We start from the raw sequence: 20,902 nt of genomic DNA on the forward strand, positions 1-20,902 counted from the left end.
ATTTATGATAACATGAACAGAACTTGAGGGCATTATGCTAAGTGAAAGAAATCAGACAGAGAAAGACAAATACCAAGGGATCTCAATTAACATGTGAAATCTAAAAAGCAAGTACACAACCACCCCCTGCCAAAACCAGGCACATAGATATAGAGAACAGATTGGTGGTTGCCAGAGGTAGGGGGTGGGGAGAGATGAAATGAATAAAGGGCATCAAACTTCCAGTTATGAAATAAATCTTGGGAAGTAACGAACCACGTGGTGACTATAGTTAATAAAACTGTATTGCATATTTGGAAGTTGCTAAGAGAGGAGGTCTTAAAAATTCTCATCACAAGAAAAAAATTATGTGACTATGTATGATGATGAATATTAGCTAGACTTACTGTGGTGACCAGTTGGCTCACAATGCATACAAAAGTTGAATCGTGGTACACCTGAAACCAATGTTATATGTCGGTTACACCACAATTAGAGAAAAAGATAAAACCAATTTTACCATTAAGTCTATCTCTGTGTACATCACAATTAGAAAAAAAGATAAAAGCAAGTTTACCTTTAAACCTGTCCAGTCTGTGGGTCCCTCCTACCTTTAGCTCCCCTTGCACATTTTATATATATCGTCTTAATTGATCTCAAAATCAGGCTGCTATCCAGAGGTCACTCTGTGTTTCCCATATGCTTTTCTCACGATCCTACCCCTCTTCATCTTCTGCTCTCATCTTGCTGCCCCCGTTGCTAGAGCAGGTGCCCTCCCAACCATACAGGAAAGGGCATGCTTCCCCATCCTCATTTAGAACACAGCAGGGCAAGGGGGCTTAAGTTAAAAGGCCAGAGGATCTCTTAGACCCCATTCCTTCTTCTACCAGGCATTTTTTGAGACACTGAGCTGTTCTAGGAGCCATGGTGGCCATTGAGTAGGGATGTTACGTCCTCGTTTTCAAGGAACCCACAGACTAGTAGGAGAGAGAAAAAAAGGAGTCGCACGATGTGCCATGCGGTAGTAGTAAGGGCTACTGGAGTCCAGAGTGACCAGGACTAACGCTCTGTGAAAGAGTGTGGTGCAAGGAAGTGTGGAAATGGGACAGGGTTGGTGTGTTTGCCCATGAGCTCAGGGTGCCTGGGAGGGAGTGAGGTGGGATCCTGAGGGACAGTCATATGGGGAATTGTATGTTGTGCTAAGAAACTGAGATTTTATTCCAAAGTTATTGAAGATCCAATGAAAAGCAGAAGAATTTTCTGATTGAAAGTTCTGAATTCATTCACTTGTCCATTTATTCTTTCATTCAACCAGTATATTTTGAACTCCTGTTACGTGCTAAGCCCAGTGCTAGGCTCTGAGTATATGGTATTTAGTAAACCATTCATCGTCCTTGCTATTACAGAGCCAGCCAGCTGTGGAGCACAAAGGAAGATTGTTTGGTGGCTCCTGCCATAAAAAGTTATAGGAAAAGGAAACTCATGCTTATCGTAGCTAACATTGGAAGCAAGTCCCCTAACAATAGGTGTATATTTAAGCAAATTATGGTTCACAGAATGGAATATTAGGGAACCATTAAAAATGATGTTTGCAAGCATAGGAGGAGGGGGAAAAAGATTTATGGTGCCCCTTAACAGTATAGGGGAAATATTAATGATGTTCACTGGAAAAAGCAGGGTAATATTTATACAGAGTGGTGAATATCAATGAGGCAAAACAAGCATTAAAAAAAAGACCATAACATATACAAACATGTAAATTACAGCTGCCCTTCAGCAGAGTGATTTTTCTGCTACTTTATACTTTTTTCTGTACCAAATATTTTTCTCTATGAAGCACACATTTATTCATTCCACCCGATGTTTACTATAAAGGAAAGAGGAACAGACAAGAAATGAAAGCCAGAAGGGAAAGGCAAGAACAGACACCTGTCTATCTGAGATGACTTAGGTGTCATCTCCTCAGGAGGCCTGGGGTAGTGAGGGGACTTCCTGCCTCAGGGCAATGCCATTAGGACCCCTGGCTGGTCATCCCTTCCTTAGCCACCAGAGCCTGTGCTCTGTCTGAGGGAGTGGAGCAGGACATGCGCCCTGGGATTGCAAGTTCAAGGCCTGGTGACTCCGTGTGACCTGGGACAAGTCAGTCTTCCTGGCAATCCACATCCCTGGAGGAGATTTTCCAAAGACCTCTCCAGGAAACAGGATAAGTGGGAGGATCCTGGCCACAGGGGAAGCGTGTTCTTTCTCGACATAGAGACAAGCTCCTCCCAACATCACCATTTCCCTCTAACCTTCAGGCTCTTCCAATCCTGCTAGCAACTCATATTTTTGTTTTTATCTCTTTCAGGAAATGATCGAAATGGCCTAGATTTCAACAGGCAGGTAAGTACTTTCAGAAGAAAACCTTTATTCTATAAATGGTGGGGTGGGGTGGAGTGGGCAGCCACTTAGATGACATCAGATGCAGGAGATATAAAGAAGATTAGGTCAAATTTGAGGGTGTTTATTCATAGACTCAATAGCTTTCAGGCTTGAGCCTGAGGGGCCTCTAAAGGGCCTTTGTGTCCACCCCCTTCCCCCAGTCCACAACCCAATGTCGGGTCTCCACTGTCCCCTCAAATGGAGCACTTATTTCGGATTAAGTGCTTGCCTGGTGTGGTGCAGAACCTAAGACCACAGATCTCCTCCCAGCATGGTCTCTAGTCTGAGTTGCCTCTTGGGTGAGTTCGTCTGCGTGGACCAACTGTACGGAGAAGAATTTATGGAGGTACCAAAGATGGAGGACTTGGGCCCCTCAGGGAACTACTGATCGAAAGGAAAAGATACGGGACAAAAAAGGAGGAATGGGACAAAGTATATAGCCTGGCCCAAAGGGACAATGTAGACACAAGCTTGGCGCCTTTGAAGAAAACTAAGTCGTGTAGGATTCCAGTTAGTCTAGGGAGTGGGGTTGGACAGGGTGTAGGATGGATGGATGTGGCATGTAAAGAGAAGGATGGAGCAGAGGGCGAGGGCTTTCCCCGCTGAGATCAGGGGCTGGAGAGAAGACTGGGGAGAGGGCTAGGACAGGGCATGATGTCAAAGCAGATGTGGGAGGGGACGTTGCAGGGAGGAAAGGGAAGGTGGTCTGAGTTTCTTATCAGAAAAATTAATTTATTCCATAAATTTGGTGGCAGTGGGGGGGGGCATGTATACTGTGCCAGGTGTGGAACTACAAAGAAAATTAAGACATGGTCTCTGCCCTGGAGGAGCTTAGAGTCTCGTGTGGGGAGTGGGAGAGAGAGGAGAGGGAGAGGGAGGAGAGAGAGACTCCTAAGGGAATAATTATAATACACTTGCATCCCTGCTTTACTAGAGGTGTGTAGAAAGCGTGGCGTGGAACAGAAATGGAAAGAGTCCATTGTTCCTGGGAACTCAGGGCAGGCTTCATGGAGGAGGTGCTATTTGAATCTAGCTCTAAAGGGTGAGTAGGACTGTGTCAGGCCGACAAGAGTGGGATTGAAGGGCTGAAAATCCCAGTGGGAGGGGGTGCATTGGATAATCACAGGTTCCTTCTCGCTCTGATCTTCCAGTCGAAGTTTAGGTGGCGGTCTGCGGTGGGGCTGGAGATCAGACTCCTTTATCTAGACTGTGATTTGCAGTCCCTACTAGCATTTCCTAAAGGGCTAGGTACTTTCTGGGTGTATCCTTCATGGCCAGAGAGAGGAATAATCTGAAGTCCTGAGCCAAAACCTCTTAGGCAGGTGCTTTCTGCATTTTGTTCACTGTGGAAGTTTGCTAACGAGCGGAGGCCAACTGCTCTCTCTGCACTCGAGGCCTGAAGTGCAGAGAGGCTTCAGACTTAGCTCCGAGGAAGGACTTGCCGCCAACATGGTCTATTCAACTCCAGGACAGCCACCAAGGGAGACAGACGTGGAATCAGCTTCTGCTCCAAGGTCTTTGGATATGAGGCCGGTTCTTCCCTCGGGGGTGGCTTTGCCAGGCTTGCTGTAAGGGCGGGAGGATGGAGGAGATCCCCAAGGATTCTGTGATCCTGGAGGAGGTTGGGATGTGGCCCCGTGCCCTGTACTTCCACCCTGACGAGTCGGGATGGCAGCCTGGGGCCCACCTCTCACAGGCCCTTGGAGAAGACGTGCGAGAAGGAGCCCATTCCGCACCGAGATGTGACCACAGCAGCCCAGTCCGGAGGTGGCCTGCTGGCTTTAACCACTTGTGTGATCTTTTGGAAGCTTGGGAAGCCCTCGTGCTTGGGACAAGGCTGGGAGCAGCCCCCCTGGCCCTAGGCAGCCTGGAAAGAGGCCTCTGGCCCTTTGAACATCTTTTGGGGTGTGGTTCCTCCACCGGTTGGGAAAAAGTTGGCTGGCTTCTGCCAGGAGTGGGCCTCACTTGAGTTTGCTTTACTTAGATGAGCCCCATGGGGTGGGTTGTTCCCTCCCTCCCATGGAAAGGGTTTTTTTGATTTCTTATTACTGACAAGAACAGACACGAAAGATTTTTCCTTTCAAGAAGGGGGGAATTTTGGAGAAAGAGGCTCAGCCGGGTCACACTCCTGTATGCTCTCACGCCTAAGCTCTCCTGTGCTTAGGAACATACACTCATGCTCCCTCCTCCCTGTCACTCTGTCCCTCAGGGCCAGAGACACTGACCTCTGCAGGTTCATGCCTACAGGTGGGCACCCAGGATCTCTCAAGCCACTGCGTTGACGATCATACCTCCACCCTTCACAGGGAAAGTAAAGGAATATTCGCTACCTGCCAAGCTCTGTGCGAGGAGCCTTGGGTGCTTTATCTCATTTCATTCTCACTATAAACCAAGTGTTACTATCTGCATTAGACTGGTGAGGAAGGCGCCTCCCCAGAAGTCCCAGCTCTTTTTGACAAAGGATTTGGGAGATTAAATAATTTGCTGAAGCTCACGTGATTGGCCAACTGGCAGAGTCAGGATTTGAACCCACATCTCTTGGACTCCAGAGCCCATTTTTCCCATGATGTCCTGCTGCATTCCCCCCTCTACAGTCTCTCCACTCCCCATTCTCTGCACACACACCATCCTCAGGGAGAGGCCTGGGAGCCAGAGCTTGAGCGTGACCTCACTGTGACTAACTGGGAGGAAATGGGAGGCAGAGGGTGTGGGGAAGGGAAGAAAGGGCGGTTGTGTAGGAGCAGTCTGGTATGGTTCAGAGAAGGGGTTGGCAGACACAGGACAGCAGAGGATGAGCCGCTGCCCTCGGTGAAGCCCCAGTTGGAAAGCTGCAAGCCAACTGGTGCAATCGGGAGTTGCATGAGCAAAGGACACTGGCTCATCAGGAAATTTCACGCCGAACCTGTTAACTTCCTGGTCTCAGGAAAGCAGCCTGAGCCTTTTTGGAGCATAATTGTGGGAAGACCCAGGGACCCAGAAGCAGCACCATCCTGCCATCCCTGGGAAAGATAAGAAAGTGGAGAAGCAATAGGATAAGGCCAGATCCCCAGACGGGGAGGCGGACGTCCTGGTGCCAGTGCGGCTTCTCTACCTCTCACTAGTCACTTCTTTTCTTTCTTTTCTTTTCTTTTCTTTTTTTTTTTTTTTTTTTTTTTTTTTTTAAGATTGTACTTATCTTTTCATGAGAGACACAGAGAGGGAGAGACACAGAGACACAGGCAGAGGGAGAAGCAGGATCCCTCCCTGCAGGGAACCCAATGTGGGACTCATCTCAGGGCCCCGGGATCACAACCTGGGCCAAATGCAGACGCTCAACCACTGAGCCACCCAGGTGTCCCATTAGTCATTGCCTTTAGACAAACCTCATCTTCCTGGGCCTCAGTTTTCTCTTGGATAAAATGAAGATGTTTGTACAGGGTGACCTCTCAGCCCCCCCACCCAGTCTGTCTGCTATGTTTCCTCATTTTCCACATGCCCTATTCTGACTGGTTGCTTTGACTCTCCTTTCTTTCTTTCTTTCTTTTTTTTTTTTTCTGAAGAAAAGCAGGGAAGAGCATGTCCATTTCTTCACCCTGAGCCATAGAGAGTAGGGGGGAATTTAAGTCAGGTGAACTCTTTCCCATCTCTATGATTTTGTGTGACCCAGCAAAAAGGATCGTTTGAAATTTAGGGGGCAGAGGCAGAAGGACCTGGCAGGCTGGATGTGGGCCCATCATTCATTCTTTGCATAATTAGTCATTCCTAAGTGCTGGAGAGAGAGGGTGTCATGAGTAAGAAGATAAACTGCAAGGCTGTGTGGTAAAGTCCGTGAGAGACAAGTAGCACCGAGCTCCTGGGTACTTGCCTGGGGTCAGCACCAAAGAGATGGTGTCTGAAGTGTGGGGGTTAAGGAAGAGTAGGGGGTTTGCCGCAAAAGGGCAACAAGAATATTCCAGGCATAGGAGCCAGTGAGTGTGAGGGCTCACTGGAGAAGGGGCCTGGCTTCAAGGGATGTGTGAGAAGATGAGCATGGGGGAGATGCAGCAGGTGAAGCCGGAGCTGTGGGTGGGGCCAGGTCGTGAAGAACTCTGAATGCACAGCAAGGAAATTTCTCCCGTGGGCAGCAGGGAGCCACTAGGCGTTTTCCAGCACGACTAGTTTCATTTAATGGAAGGGCATTAGAGGGACTGTGGGTGAGGAGGAGAGGAAGGATGAAGGAGACGCCTGATGGAATGCTGTTGTGGTGGGAAGAAGTGGGCAAAGCTCAGGAGAGGGATTATAGCAAAGAGGTCAAGTACTCAAACATTCAGATTGCCAGGCTGGAATCGTGGCTATGTGGCCTTGGGAAAATTCTTCACCTTCCATGTTCCTCAGTCTCCTCATCTGGAAAATGGGGAGAATAATGGTACCTACCTCATAAGGTTGTGGCAAAGGTCAAATGAGAGTGTGTGTGTCTGTTTTCGACAAGTGTCTAGAATGTATAAACTGTGTATTTGCTATTTTATGACGGTGACAGTATGCACAGAGAGAGTCAGATTCGAGAGAGAGCTCCGATAGCAGATCCAGAGCATTTTGGCAACAGGTTGGCCATGGATGGCAAAGGAACAGGAAGCGTCCTTCATGATTTCTAGCTTGGGATGCTAAGCAGGAGAGGGACTATAAGCAGAGCTCTATAGGCACCAACACATGGTGAGGAATGGGTTCTGGAGCCCGGGGGACAGATGAGGATGCATATCAGGGAGTCACCATTGAATTGTGTTAAGTGACATGGGAGGGAGGGAGGCCCCCTAGAGATGGTGTGCTGAATGGGATGGGGACCCTGGGAAGACCTGCAGAAGAATCATGTTCGGGGCAGGCTGAGGAGCAGGTGCCTGTAGACGAGATGAAGAAGGAATGGTCAAAGGGATGGGGTGGGGGGCAAGGGGGGAGAACCACACCCACAAAGGAGAGCTTTTCATGACAGTGGGGGTAGCCATAGCATTAGGGCCTGCTCGGGTACCCTAGAGCCCAAAGCCTGAAAATGGGTTCTGGTTTGGCAGTGAGACGAGCAGTGATGTCCTCATCGTGGTGTCCGTGGTAAGAGCAGATGCCAGGTTGCTGCAGGTGGGGGACAAGTCGAAATGAAAGCAAGGAGGGAGATGTGGTCACCAGGTGACAAAGGGGTGGGGTGTTAGCCTGAAATGGAGACAGTGTGAAGAGAAGGCTTTGGGGGATGAGGGAGATCTCGGTGGATGTGGGCTTCGGGAGGGATAGGAAATGCCATCAGCATAGGGAATAAAAAAAGGGGAACATGGACAGAGGGCAGACCCACTGGAAGGTGTAGCTAGGAGAGGAGGACATGTCCGAGAGGGTAGCGGGGCTGGGCGCCCCCTCCGTGAGTTCAGGAGCCCAGGGTCAGCTCTCTGCTTCCCTTCCCTGCTCTTTGGACCAACAGCAAGCTTCAGAAGGATGCTGGAAGGTAGGATCGGCTTCGGGGGTGCTTAGAGAGTCCACAGTGACAGGTGCACACCTGGGGAGCCTTGAGCTGTTCTGAATCGCTCGCTCCCCGGGCCACGAACTTCTGCCAGACGGATCAGAGCAATGTTGCCACGTATGTTGGTGAGTGCTATCTTGCCAGAAGATTCCAAAAGTTCTCTGAGGCCAGAAGGATATCGGCAGCAAGTTGGCAGGTGTCCTGGTCCCTAGGAGTTTTGCCATCAAAGCTGAGAATCAGTGATGTGGGGTTTTCTCTCAGCGCTAGGCTTGACAGCTTTCTCATCTCACCTGCACCAAGATCTGACTCTCCCAAGCCAGCTAGCCAAGAGCAGTTACCCCAGCGTGCCCCCATAGAGCGTTTAGCTTTAACTTGGATGGGATTTCCTTCGCTGGTTTCCTGAGCATGAACCGCCATGGTTCTCTTGGCTGCTCCCAATGTGTGTTGGTTTGTAGTGTTTAATTGGCTCACTGGGGCATCTTCTCTATAAATCAACCAAATTCAGCCTAAGGGAAGGTGTCTGAGGGTCCAGAATGATGGAGCACCTTCTCCAGGGAGGCCCGTGAAGGGAGCACAGGCCTGGCCAGACCAGGCTCTCGAGCTGGCAAGTGAGTGTCTGCAGGGATGGCGGAGTGAGCCCTCTCCCCGGGGCATGCAGGGGGCAGCCACAGGAGAGCCAGCATCAGAGCAGCTGAGAAGGCAAGAGCAGGAAATGATTGACCAAGTTCAACCATGTTGTACTGTAGACCTGTACTTGGCTGGGGAGTAAGGAGTCAGAGGGGACTAGAACATGGGCCCTGCCCACAGGAGCTCCCAGCCGGGGGGTGGGGGGGTGGGGGGAATGCAGTAGAGGAAAGGGAGGGTCCCCTGCATTGTAATATTAGTGCCATTGGGGCTGGTTCCACGAGTCTCAGAAAGCCTGGCAGGCACGCATTGCCAGGCACAGCCAGGGAAGGGAAATGAGCCAGAGGGAGGCTCTGAGATCTCCCTGTGAGATCCCCAGGGGTTGGGAGCTAAGGATGGCAAGACTGTCGGTCCCCTGAGATTTGTTTCCCTCTGTGGGCCACCCGGCTTCCGGTTCTACGCTTCCAAGTAGAGACAGGATTATGGGGGGTGGGCAGCCTAAGAGACAGAAGAAGATGAGGAGCTAGCAAACCACATTTTGCCCAACCTAAACTGTTGATACAGAACGTCCCTCCTTTTGTCCCCTCTGAGGTGCCAAAGCAATTGAAAAGCAGATACCGGAGCCTCGCAGAACTGTGCTGGCGACAGGGCTTTGATGCGGGGCCACAGAGGGCTTCAGAATTAAATACAACCACCAGGCACAGGTGGACCTTAAAGTACCCTCCTAGCCAACAGGCAGGTCTGAAAAGAGGGACCAGAAGGGACCAACCCCCACACACCCACTTCCTTCTAAAACTGTGGTTCTCAGCCTTATCAGACCCAGTGTCCCTTGTAACAAGGATTCTGTAAAGCCCCTTTAATCTCCTAGAATGGAATTTGTAGAAAACATAAATAAACATCAACAGGATGCTCTGATTTGAATAAGAGAATGAAAAAAGGAATTTAAAATAAAATAATATCTATTTCAGCAAGCAAATCCTTGGGCTTCCTCCCCTGGAAGGTTAAAGGAGCCAGTAGGATGCTAATGCCCATGTGACACACACCAATACAGACTGATAATGGTATGTTCTCTTGGCAGCCCAAAAGCCATGCTTTTCTAAAATGTGAACTCTCCATAAAGGTCCAAAAAATAAGAGAAAATCTTTCCTCAATTTACACAAAGAAGCATCCCTGGAAAAAAACCAGAGCCTGTTAAAAGTATGCAAAAGGGCACTTGGTGCTCGTATTAAGAAAAAAAATGAATTGGCTTCTAGGCTCTCATGATTATAGGCAGGCTACCTACTGACACAAACATCTGGGGGTAGCTTTTGAAAGTTGTATAAAAGTTCTAGGTCAGGGAACCAAAACCAAAAACAAACAACAAAAAAAAAGAAGTTGTATGAAAGTTGCATGGGACATAATTACGGGCTTGTTTGGGAGACTTCTGCATTGCAGGGTGTCTAGAATGCCTGCCCTCTGCCCAGTAAATGCAAATCATGCCTCTCAATTAAGCAGAAAAACCACCCCACACAATTCGGAAAACAATTTCCAGGTTGGCCTTCATCGCCAGTGAGGACAGCTGGTCTAGACCCACCAGGCAGATAGGTCACTCCCACCAGGAGAGCAAGATTTACCCGGGGCCGTGGTCCTTCCACGTAGAAACACAAGGTAGTGGAAAAAACAGAGGCTCCCCGGCACTGGAAGGAGGCACCCCAGAAAGAGCACACGCAGCCTCTGCCCTCGGAGAACGTGCTTGCTATCCAATGAGGGAGGATGCCTACGTAGATGTGCAGCAGAATTAATTTCTCAGACAGGAGGGAACAGGTGAGATTGCATGACTCCTTTCTCCAGAGGGATTCCCTACTGCTGGCGGTGAAGATAATATAACAACAATCATATTTACTGGACCCTGCCTGTGTGCAGGCACCGAGTGCAAAATGCAAAATTACGAGCTGCTATTATGATGCCGAGTAGTATCCGTTATTCCAGGCAATACTCTGGCAACCCTGCGAGGCACTTGGGACCCTTCCAGGTCTATGGATAAGGAAACCGAGGCACTGAGTGAGTAAAGAATCTTCCCACAATCACACCGCCATCCAGAGGCGAGTTGAAAGCCAGGTGCGCCAGACCCCACGGCCCTGCTGGTCTGGGAGCAGCAGGCAGCAGGGTAGAGCCGACTGTGCGGTGCCTCCTGTTCCTCATCGGAAGCGGAGAACAGGGAGAGTGTCTCCTTCCTGGGCATGGCGCAAGGGCTAATTACAGCTACGATACATAACTCAGAAGAGTCTGTGACATACGGTAATCGACCAATAAACATTAGCTCCTATTACTTTCTGATGAACGAGAACCCATAATTTTCCCGTCCTCTCCTCTCCCTGTGTGGCTGCCGAGCCGGGCTCGCACCAGTTTAGATGAGCTGCAGATGCTACTAGAATGGTAATCTGTTCTGAGCTCCCTGAGCTCCCAAGCTAAGCCCCCAGCCACCCCAGGCTTGGATGGGAAGCAGTTGACAAGTGTCTTTGCTTTCGAAGAGGTGGGAATTTATCTTCCTTTGCCAGCCAGGCTTGGCTCTTCGGCCCGAAGCTTGGATGTCAGCTGTTTTGTGTTTGTGGCCCTGGGCATCAGCCCCGGGGTTGGACGGACCCAGCTTGTTGAGAGCCGGGCAGTGGGGAGCGGTCGGGGGCGGGAGCCGCTGTGGGTGCTCAGGAGGCGTGGCCCTACTACACCCTGGTTTACCAGATTGCGCCGCCACCACCACCACAAAGCCCCTCTGGGGCACTGTCCCTAGCACTGCCCAAGTGCATGGAAGGACCTAGATGGGGCGTGGAGATGGACTCTTCCTCTGTGTGCCTGTGCGGGATGGAGAGGCAGTGAGGACGCGACGCGAAGTGGCCGGCATCCAAACCCTCTTTCTGATTCTGCAGGGATACAGAGGTGGACCTTCCTCGGAGATTTCAGTGAGTTGCCTTTGGTGGACGCAGACTCCGGTGAAGGGCCAGCTCCTCCCCGCTCTCACGCAGGAGTCTTTTTGGAGCAGCCGTGTTGAAAGGGAAGCTGGATTTGGCCCCAGTCGCAGAAGGAGCTAGTACCATTCACTGAGCTCTCGGCTCAATGAGCACACTGCGCTGAGGCCTTCAGATCTAGTATCTCATCGCAACCTGGCAGCAATCCAGAGCAGTCGCTTTTGTGCTCTTCATTTTACAGATGGGGAAACCGAGTCTCAGAAAGGTCAAGGAGCTTGCTCGGAGGTAGGATTCAAGCCGAGGATGATGGAATGTGCCAGGCACTTTACGTAGAGTTATATCTCATTCACTATTACTTAATTCTTACAACAGCCTGGTGAGGTGAGCGTTATTATTCCCATTAGATAGCTAGGGAAACGATCACTCAGGTTAAGTAAGTTACCCGAGGTGGAGCTCAGATACACAATAGGCCTGTCTGCCTCTCCACCATACCAGGCTGCTGGAGAGAGAGAGAGAGAGAGAGATCCTGCAAGTGAGACGTGACCTCACGTTACCCAGAGCCCCTCATCTGACATCCGTACAGTACTTTTCCACATTTCCAGAGCCTTCTCACTCATACCGGCTGCTGCAGACCTCTCACAGCCACGGCTTGGCAGCTGGGGTGGCAGAGATAGCATCTGCAGGCTCAGGGAAGGTTGCCAGGTGAAGGGTGGGGTGAAGAAGGGTTCCCACCCAGAGGGTTCCCCTGGCCCCACGAGGAGCACCTCCCCGGGCCTGTGCGTGAGAAGGGTGCAGGGAGAGGAGTGTTCGCCTGTGTATAGGCCTGCAGGGCAGGGGGTGGGACCTGGCTTTCTCTCTGCCCCCCGGTCAGAGGGCTGTCAAGGCAGCTCTAGTAACCAGGAGATTACTTCTCCCAGACTTGCAGCTGCAGCTGAAAATACACTTTTTCCATCTCAAACTTCCTTCTCCTGGTCCAGCCCAAGAATGGCTTCAAAGGCCGCTCCCAGGGCTCGGGAGGCGTTCCTGTGTACCTGTTCAGTTCCCTAAAATGGTAAAGTGACTTGCAGTTCAGTGGTAGAGCCGGGCTGTATTCAGCTGACCTTTATTCTGTGTCTCCGTGCTGACGGGCACTCTGTTCAGTGCGGGTCTGCTGTCTCCAGATCCACCTTGTTCTGCAAATCGCAGCTGCCCCCCCCACCTGCTCCCACAGCCCCCTGGACCTCTGCTGCTTGGCTTCACCTCACATGTCAAGACCACCCCCCGACCCATGTGGCCACTAAAATGCCCTTGGCTCGCAACCTCCAAGGCTCCTTGGTTCACATCCTGGTTTGCTTTTGTTTCTTGGCGGCTCCTCTCCTGCGCTGGCGTCCAGAATTCGTTGACATGGACTGCCGCAGGGTGTCCCTGGGCTGAGGCTTCCAGATGACTGTGTGCGGGTCAGAGGTCCAGCTCTGGCATCGCACAGACCTGCGTTCGAATTTTGGCTCTACCAACGGGCCGTGTGTCATCTGGTCACTTCACCCTCAGCCTCAGTTTGTGCCTCTATAAAATGGGGGGAGATAATAGCACGAACCTTATAGCATTGTTAGGAGGAGGATTCAATGAGATTTTGAATGTAAAGTATCTGGGCCACAGTAAACTGGATACACATCAGTTATTGGTGCTGTCGCCATCACATTGGTCTGGAGGCCCGGGTTCCAGGTGGCAGTTCTGTTCAGATTCCCACAACTGCTGACCTTCCTCCGAGGATTCTTACCTGAGCCCTGGTACCTGACTTAGCCCGTTATTAGAGTAATAATAAGAAAAAGATGCCAGAGTCGATGTGTGCCAGGTAAACACAGGCAGGTCTCACTATACCTAAGACAATGGTTCCCAAATGTACATAAGTCAAAGTTATGTAAACTATATTTTTCTGCACCAAGAGAGCCTATTTAAGGGGTGTTAGACTGAATTTTCTTTTAACTTAAAGGTTGTATTTATTTGAATGGGGGAAGGGCAGAGGGAGAGAGAGAAAAAAGCAGCCTCCCTGCTGAGATGGGAGCCCCACCTGGGGCTCAATCCCAGGACCCAGAGATCATGACCTGAGCCAAAGTCAGATGTTTAACCGACGCCCCTAGACTGCATCTTTTCAAATAATGAAAAACACCCTTCTACAGCCAGTTGGAACCAAACATCATCTATAGTATTTGCTTAAAGTGTCTTATATGTTAATCTTGCTTTTCCCCCCTCATGACATCTCTCATAGAAAGTGTGTGATCCTAACAAGACAAACTTTTTAAATTTTACCCCATCTCTGTGTCTGGGCTCCTCTGAGGACTCAGAAGTAGGTTTCGCAGACTCCTTGTGTAGCTGGTAAATGAGGCCTGGAAACATTGGGAGACCTGGTCCCTGGGGGTAAACGTCAATTTCTGCAGGGGGCAGTGGTGGGGTGCTTCTGTGCCCCTGGTTCTGGGCTGGGACCCTCAAAGAGAAGAGTGATCAAGTTGCCAGGGCAAGAGCCACCAGGCCAGAACCACTCTGTCTGGAAGGGGAAGCAATGCAGCTGCAAAAGGGCAAGGAGTTCCTCTCTGACATGAACCAGAACAACTTCCTCTCTGAGGACTTGGTACTCCCCCTTACACTCAGCCTGGCAGCACAGAGGGCAGCTTCCTGGCGAGCAGGATACTTCCCAGAGCTTGCTTGGCCTTGCCCAAGGGGCCTGAGAGGGACAGACACTTTTCTGGCATAAGGCAAAGTGAGAACAACAGGACCTGGGGTTTGGACTTTGCTCACGACGTGTCAGCTCTGCAAGGGCCCAGTGTCCTCAGGGAATGTTCAGGCAGGCCTCAGAGGGAACAGGATCTGGAGGGTCCAACCTCACAAGAGGCTGTCAGGTTCCCTCATTCCCAGATCCCAAGGGCTTCTAAGTACTGCCAGGGTGCTCATAAGAATCCAGGAGAATCCTCTTTGAGATGATGGAGGGGTCTTGAAGGTAGGGAGACACAGGACTGTGCAGGCATCTCAGCTCTGTTTTGAGTGACCCTTGGCACTGGCTTTCACCGCCCCCCCCCACCCCGGCAGCCTCTCATTCATCTTTCCAGACTCAGCTCAAATGTCTCCTTCTCCAGGCCGCCCCCCGCCCCCTGGGACCCTCCCCTCCACCTTCTGTATCTTGACAAGCTTTTACTATGCGTGGATCTGCCTTCCAGACCAGACTGTGAGCGATTTGAGGGAAGGGACCGTATTTTACTTATTACAGTAGAGCAGTGCCTGGCACAGAGTGGACATTCAGCAAGCATTTCTTATTAAATGGATGGAGGGATAGTTGGCATGAACCTGTCTGCCGACTATCCACACATCCCTCTCTCCCGGGTGCCATGAACCCCTATGTCTCTCTGCTTTTCAGGGCCTTCTGTTCTTCGTGATGCTCTGCTCCCTGTCCTTTTTTTCTCAGCAAGTGATCCACAAAAACTCACCCCTTTCCCCAGGGAGGTGAGCTTGTTGGGTTTATGCAAATAGAGTATGTCATGGGCTCCATCCAGTCCAGTCGAGTAAATATTTCCTAACTCCTCCACTTGCTGGCTGGGCCCCAGGAGCCGTTGGCTGAGGCTCAGTGGTTGTTGGGTGCTAGGGCCTCCCGTCTAGGGAGGGTCTGCATAGAGGACTCTGACCAACCCAGTGTGTTTTTATTATTATTTATTTATTTATAGATTTTATTTATTTATTCATGAGAGACACAGAGAGGCAGAGATGTAGGCAGAGGGAGAAGCAGGCTCCATGTGGGGACCCCGATGTGGGATTCGATCCCGGCACTCTGGGATCACTCCCTGAGTCAAAGGCAGATGCTCAACTGCTGAACCACCCAGGCCAACCCAGTGTTTAAAAGGCTTTGAGATTGGGCCTCCGCGCCAAGCCATGTAGCCTAAGCCAGATCAGGGCCCCTTAACAAACACCCCTGGGGGGGTCATGTGGCTCTCCTGGGACTGCCCTCTCCTGGCCAGTTCATGGAAACAGTGGGGGCAGAGATATCCAATGACACCTGATATTACTGTGACTATTTTTCATCAGCAAATTTGGATTAAATCTCTAACTCTAGAGTCAAAGACTCACAGATCCTCAGGGCCGAAGGATCCCTTAGATCAAAGGTCCCCTGTTCCCAGAAGGGCTCCGCAGACCTCTGCTGTCTGCACAAAGGCTTTCCCCCCTCCCTTCTACCCTGTATGTCAATACGCTCATTCATAATATAACATCTTACAACTAAGCTTTCACTGTCTGCAGTGACATTTCAAAAGAAGAAAACAGAACAAATTTTTATATAATTTTATTCAATTTTTTCCATTTGAGATTTTGCTTCTTTCTTTGGTGTTAAAACATCAATCGTATGTAATGAAATGATCTCACACCCCAGTCAGATGGCCCTTGTTCCCATGTGTCTGCCAAAAGTCACCCAGGGATTTTGGCCTCAAGACCCAAAATACAGCCTCCTCTAGGGTTGAGCAAATGCCATTGTTAGGCCATTTTTTTTTCTTGTTAGACCCCGATCAACTCCCCATTGTCACCATCTCTGGAGTTGTCACTCTGCTTGCCTCATTTCCAGGACCTGAGTCCTTCCCCTTCACCTGACAGCTGCTCAAGAGTTAAGAAGAACTGTCACCCTGAAATCTTCCCCTTTACATGTAGACATCCAGGTTTCCCCAAATGATTCCACACATCAGGTTTCCGACTGCTTTACTTAAAGCAATTACATAATACATGAATATCTTCTGGAAGACTTTTGATCCCTGCCCCATCTCAGCCCTCTTCCCAGAAGTAACTCCTATTTACTGGTGTGTGGATATATATCTAGATAAATTTTCTCTCTGCACTTGTATGGACATGGGTTCAAATGGACATGTATAAATATTTGTGGGTTTTTAAAGATGCATATATACGTATATACATTTTCATAAATTATACTGTGCGTATTTTTCTGCCACTTTCTTTTTAAACTTAAAAATAGGATTTTTAGGCTCACCTGAGTGGCTCAGTGGTTGAGCATCTGCCTTCAGCTCAGGGCATGATCCTGGGTCTGGGGATCGAGCCCCCCACAGGGCTCCCTGCGAGGAGCTGGCTTCTCCCTCTGCCTGTGTCTCTGCCTTTCTCTCTCTGTGTCTCTCATGAATAAATAAACAAAATCTTTATAAAAATAGGATTTATAGATTGCTTCATGGCAATATATTTGGTTATATGATTTTTTTAATGACCACGTAACATTCTATGGTTCCAGTGTAATTTTACTTTTTTATTATCCTTCTGATGGACATTAGATCATTTCAAGTTTTTTTTGTTTTTGCCTTTTTTTTTTTTATGGTGCTCCGATGACCTCTTTGAACTCCTACGTGCCTTGATGCCTTTATATGCATATATTTTGGTCTACCAATCACCCTCTTTAAGTGTAATCTCCATAGGTGTGCAACGTTTAATTGTCAGATGACATCTGGTTAGGCCAGAGCACAGTGGGATCTCTTGTTCATTTGCTCATCCATTTACTCATTCAACGAATTTTTATTAAGCATGTGCTATATCTGTGTAATGCCCTGATTATAGTCGATCCAAGCCCAGATAAGGCTGTAGTAGGCCTATCTTCATGGAACTTACAGGATCAAACAGGGGAACCTCCCTAGATGTTCTACTTCCGTTAGTACAACCTAGCCTACAGATTGTTTTAAAAGATAATTATATCACACAGTCAACTTACATGCTCCTAAAAGTTATTAATGTCTCTCAAGTATTTTAAAATATTAACTGTTGCCTCAACTTGTAGAGTTAATTTTCATATTCTAAGTCAAGGATTTTTACATTTGCATTTTTATCTTACTACTTTCTTCCTATCTTTCCATATTTTTAAGCTTTTTAAAAAAATCTTGCTATCTTTGGGCATAGTACTAGGTAGACCTATTCCTCATACAGAAATTTATGAAGTATGCATGCTACACCTTCATGCAATTTACTGATAACATTCTTAGCAAGACTGGACCGTGTGCAGAGTCCTATGGCATGCCATCAGAGATGTCCCTCCTAGATGACAGTGGCTTGTGAATTAACCCTATCTCAACCATATGACCCCATCTTGACCTCCAGGGATAATATATATACACATGTATCAAGCATACATACAATACATGTATACATGCAATAATTACAGCATTCACCTGATCATCTTTTTTTTTTAAGATTTTATTTATTTATTCATGAGAGACACAGAGAGAGAGGCAGAGACATAGGTAGAGGGAGAAGCAGGCCCCCTGCAAGGGGCCTGATGTGGGACTCGGTCCTGGACCTCAGGATCACACCCTGAGCAGAAGGCAGGTGCTCAACCGCTGAGCCACCCAGGCATCCCCTGATCCTCATTTCAAGGAACCCTATAAGAAAGGGAAATCAGCCTAGACTAGCATGGCTTTTTGAGTCAGTGTGATATAGTAGAAAGGGTTGACTCTGGATCCAGACCTAGGTTCACATTCTTTCCCTGCCTCTTCCTGGCTGTATGACCTTCGGGAAATATTTGACTTCTCTGAGACCCAGTCTCCTGTATTCTAGGATTGTCGGAAGCATTTGTGCATTAATCCCCTGTGGATCTAATAAGCACTTACTAAGTAGCAGGCATCATGCTCTGCTGGGCAGGCCGTAGCAAGTAAGATAGATCTCCCAGGTATCATAATCTTCATGTTGTTTGATGACAGAAGCAAGGAAAACCTTCCCTGGGATATAATTTACAGACATTTAGCCTGAGTCCTTGAGACCCAGGTAAGAATCAGAGATTATCTCCCTTTTCTAGGTAGGAAAATAGATAGATGGTTGGAGAATCCCTTGACTCAAAGTCACTCAACGTTTTCATAAGAAGTTCAGTAAGTGCTCCCCAGCCTTAGAAAATTTAGCATGCACTGTCAATTGTGGGAGTTTGGCCAACCTTTGCCCCTGGAACCCTAACCCAGGCTAATAAGGGTAACAGCATAGATAGGTACTCCATACAAATTGAACCAGAGGGTGAGCCCGATGTGAAAGAGAGCTGCATGGAGCTACAGTAGTGCCTCACTTATCCAGAGAGCCTGAAGCCCAAGAATAAGAAGGAAGTAAAATCTCAGAGCCTTCAACTTTTATTTTAGAAACAGTTGTAATGAGCTTAATGATCTGGTTTTTCCAGCCCTTAGCAAATGAAAGCTGCAAATTTGAGCTGAAATAGGGGCTGCTAGAAGCAAGCATACCAACAGTAGCAGATAAAAATCTGGTGTGAGAAAGGAGTTTAAAAACCAGAACTGCAAAAAAGAAAAAAAAAAAGTAAAAGAAAAAAAAGCAATTGGGGGCCATTTAGTGCTCTGGCCAACAGAGGCCAAACACTTTGTACCCCCGAGGGCATGATTGCTTTTAAAAGGAGTTTACAATTATGACTTGAGTCATTCACTAAATTATCTTTCAGGTACTCTTCAAGGGAAAGTAGAGATATATATAATACCTTTAGCAAGGTCCCTATTCAAAATGAAACCAATCAATATCTACCCCAAACTGAAATAAAAGTCTTTGGAGCTGTAAGGGATAGATTTTGAGAATGAAAATTTGCCAATGTGGGAGGGAGAGAAATCCTAGGGATTTGAAAGATGTGTTAGATTTTAAATCAGAGGGGGATCCCTGGGTGGCGCAGTGGTTTAGCGCCTGCCTTTGGCCCAGGGCGCGATCCTGGAGACCCGGGATCGAATCCCACGTCAGGCTCCCGGTGCATGGAGCCTGCTTCTCCCTCTGCCTGTGTCTCTGCCTCTCTCTCTCTCTCTCTGTGACTATCATAAATAAATAAAAATTAAAAAAAAAAAAAAAAAAGATTTTAAATCAGAGGACTTGAGTTCAGATCCTAGTTCTCCTACTAGCCAGCCATGTACTGGGATAAATCTCTTCTCTTTCGTGAATTTTGTTTTCCTCAACCGTAGAATGGGAGTAACATCTCCTGCCTTTAAAATCTCGTGGGAATATGCTGAAAATCAATCAAAATTATATGTTTGAAAGTGCTTTGTATGCTGTAGGACATCACGGAAAGGTCTAAGGGAGATCTATAGGCCCAGGGGTTGCCTCCTGGTAGACGGTGACTCAAGATGCAAGAAGACAAGGAGATGAGTTTTTACTTATTGCTGAACACACACATACACCCAGGAACATCCACATCTGTATGTGTGCTCATTGACATCATGTGCCCTGAAACTACTCAAGAGTTTCCTCTCCCCAGGCAAAAAAAGAAACTCTACAACTAACTTTAACACCTCATAAACCAAAAAGTTCTATATGGATACATGATATTTTGAGTGCTTACTATTTTTTTTTAAGATTTTATTTATTTCATGAGAGATACACAGAAAGAGGCAGAGACATAGGCAGAGGGAGAAGCAGGCTCCCTGCAGGGAGCCTGTTGCAGGACTTGATCCCAGGACCCTGGGATCATGACCTGAGCCAAAGGCAGACGCTCAGCCTCTGAGCCCCCCAGGCATCCCGAGTGCTTACTATTTTTATTCATCATTTTTTTCTCATTTAAAATTAATAATTAGCTTTACAAAAAAATCAAACTTGAAGGAACTGGGTGACCTCGAAAGGGCACATCTTCTGGAACTCTAAAGGTCCTCCACTCCATCATCCAGCATTTGGGTTGTCCGTGGTCTTTGAGATTGTTGTCTGGATTGGTTCATTCAGCCCTGAAGCCTCAACAGGGAATTCCTGAAATGAACAGCCCTTTGTTACAAAGGATAAGGCTTCAGGGCCAGAAATATCTGTTTTGTCCCCAGATCTGTCCGTTCTGCCTCCTGGGCTCTGTTCTTAACATTTTGGCCATAGGCGCTTCCTCACCAGTTCTTCCTTGGGCTGCTACGCTCAACACCCTTTTCACCAGTTGCCCTGCTTGCACTGTATCCTCTTCCAACCCCTATTCCACACCGCTGTTGGCATAACAGAGCTCGTGGCCTCAACTCTTGTTACACTTCACCCCCAGAGTCCAGTCTGAACTTCTGCAAAGCACGCAGGGTGGCCAGGGGCCCTCTCCCCACCCCACACAGCAGCAGCTGAACCACTTGTTGCCCCCTCCCTCTGCAACTTCCGACAAGCTCTTTCCACTCCCTGGCATGCCCTTCCTCGCCTTCTCCCGGTGAGCCCCCTTCTTCGCCATTCAGGGCTGCTCAGAAGGGCTTTTTTCTGTGAAGCCTTCCTTACTGCATTCCCCCTTCCCTAGCTATGCCCTGCCCTGCTCACAGTGAGCGGTGAGCGACAACCCTTCCATGCCACCACTGTGTACCCTTCTGATTGTCGCAGGCCTCGCATGGCAACTGGTTCCTTCTTGTGAGCTGTCTCCTAATGCACCTGGGAGGCCTTTATTCATCTTCGTGCTTCTAGTTTCCCTGGGTATACAGCGGGTGCATACTAAATGCTTGTTGCACTAAACTGACCTAGGAAGGGGACCTTTATGGGGGCAGAAAGCCTGTGTTTCTAGCATGCCACA

The 20,902-nt window shown here is 48.6% G+C and overlaps 1 protein-coding gene across 7 annotated transcripts in view; it reads left to right on the forward strand.

The window, feature by feature from the left end:
• Positions 1 to 20,902, forward strand: part of POU2F3 (POU class 2 homeobox 3) — a 75,394-nt gene that overhangs the window by 26,549 nt on the left and 27,943 nt on the right. For 4 of the 7 annotated variants that reach the window (XM_072822370.1, XM_072822371.1, XM_072822369.1 and 1 more), the window contains one exon: positions 2,327 to 2,361. In XM_072822370.1, coding sequence (XP_072678471.1) covers positions 2,327 to 2,361 — 35 coding nt within the window. Of the gene's footprint in view, positions 1 to 2,326; positions 2,362 to 11,659; positions 11,704 to 20,902 lie in introns of all 7 variants that reach the window. The other 3 variants (XM_072822373.1, XM_072822372.1, XM_072822374.1) reach the window with 1 other exon arrangement.

This window comes from Canis lupus, chromosome 3, assembly GCF_048164855.1.
Source record: "Canis lupus baileyi chromosome 3, mCanLup2.hap1, whole genome shotgun sequence".
NCBI lineage: Eukaryota > Metazoa > Chordata > Mammalia > Carnivora > Canidae > Canis > Canis lupus.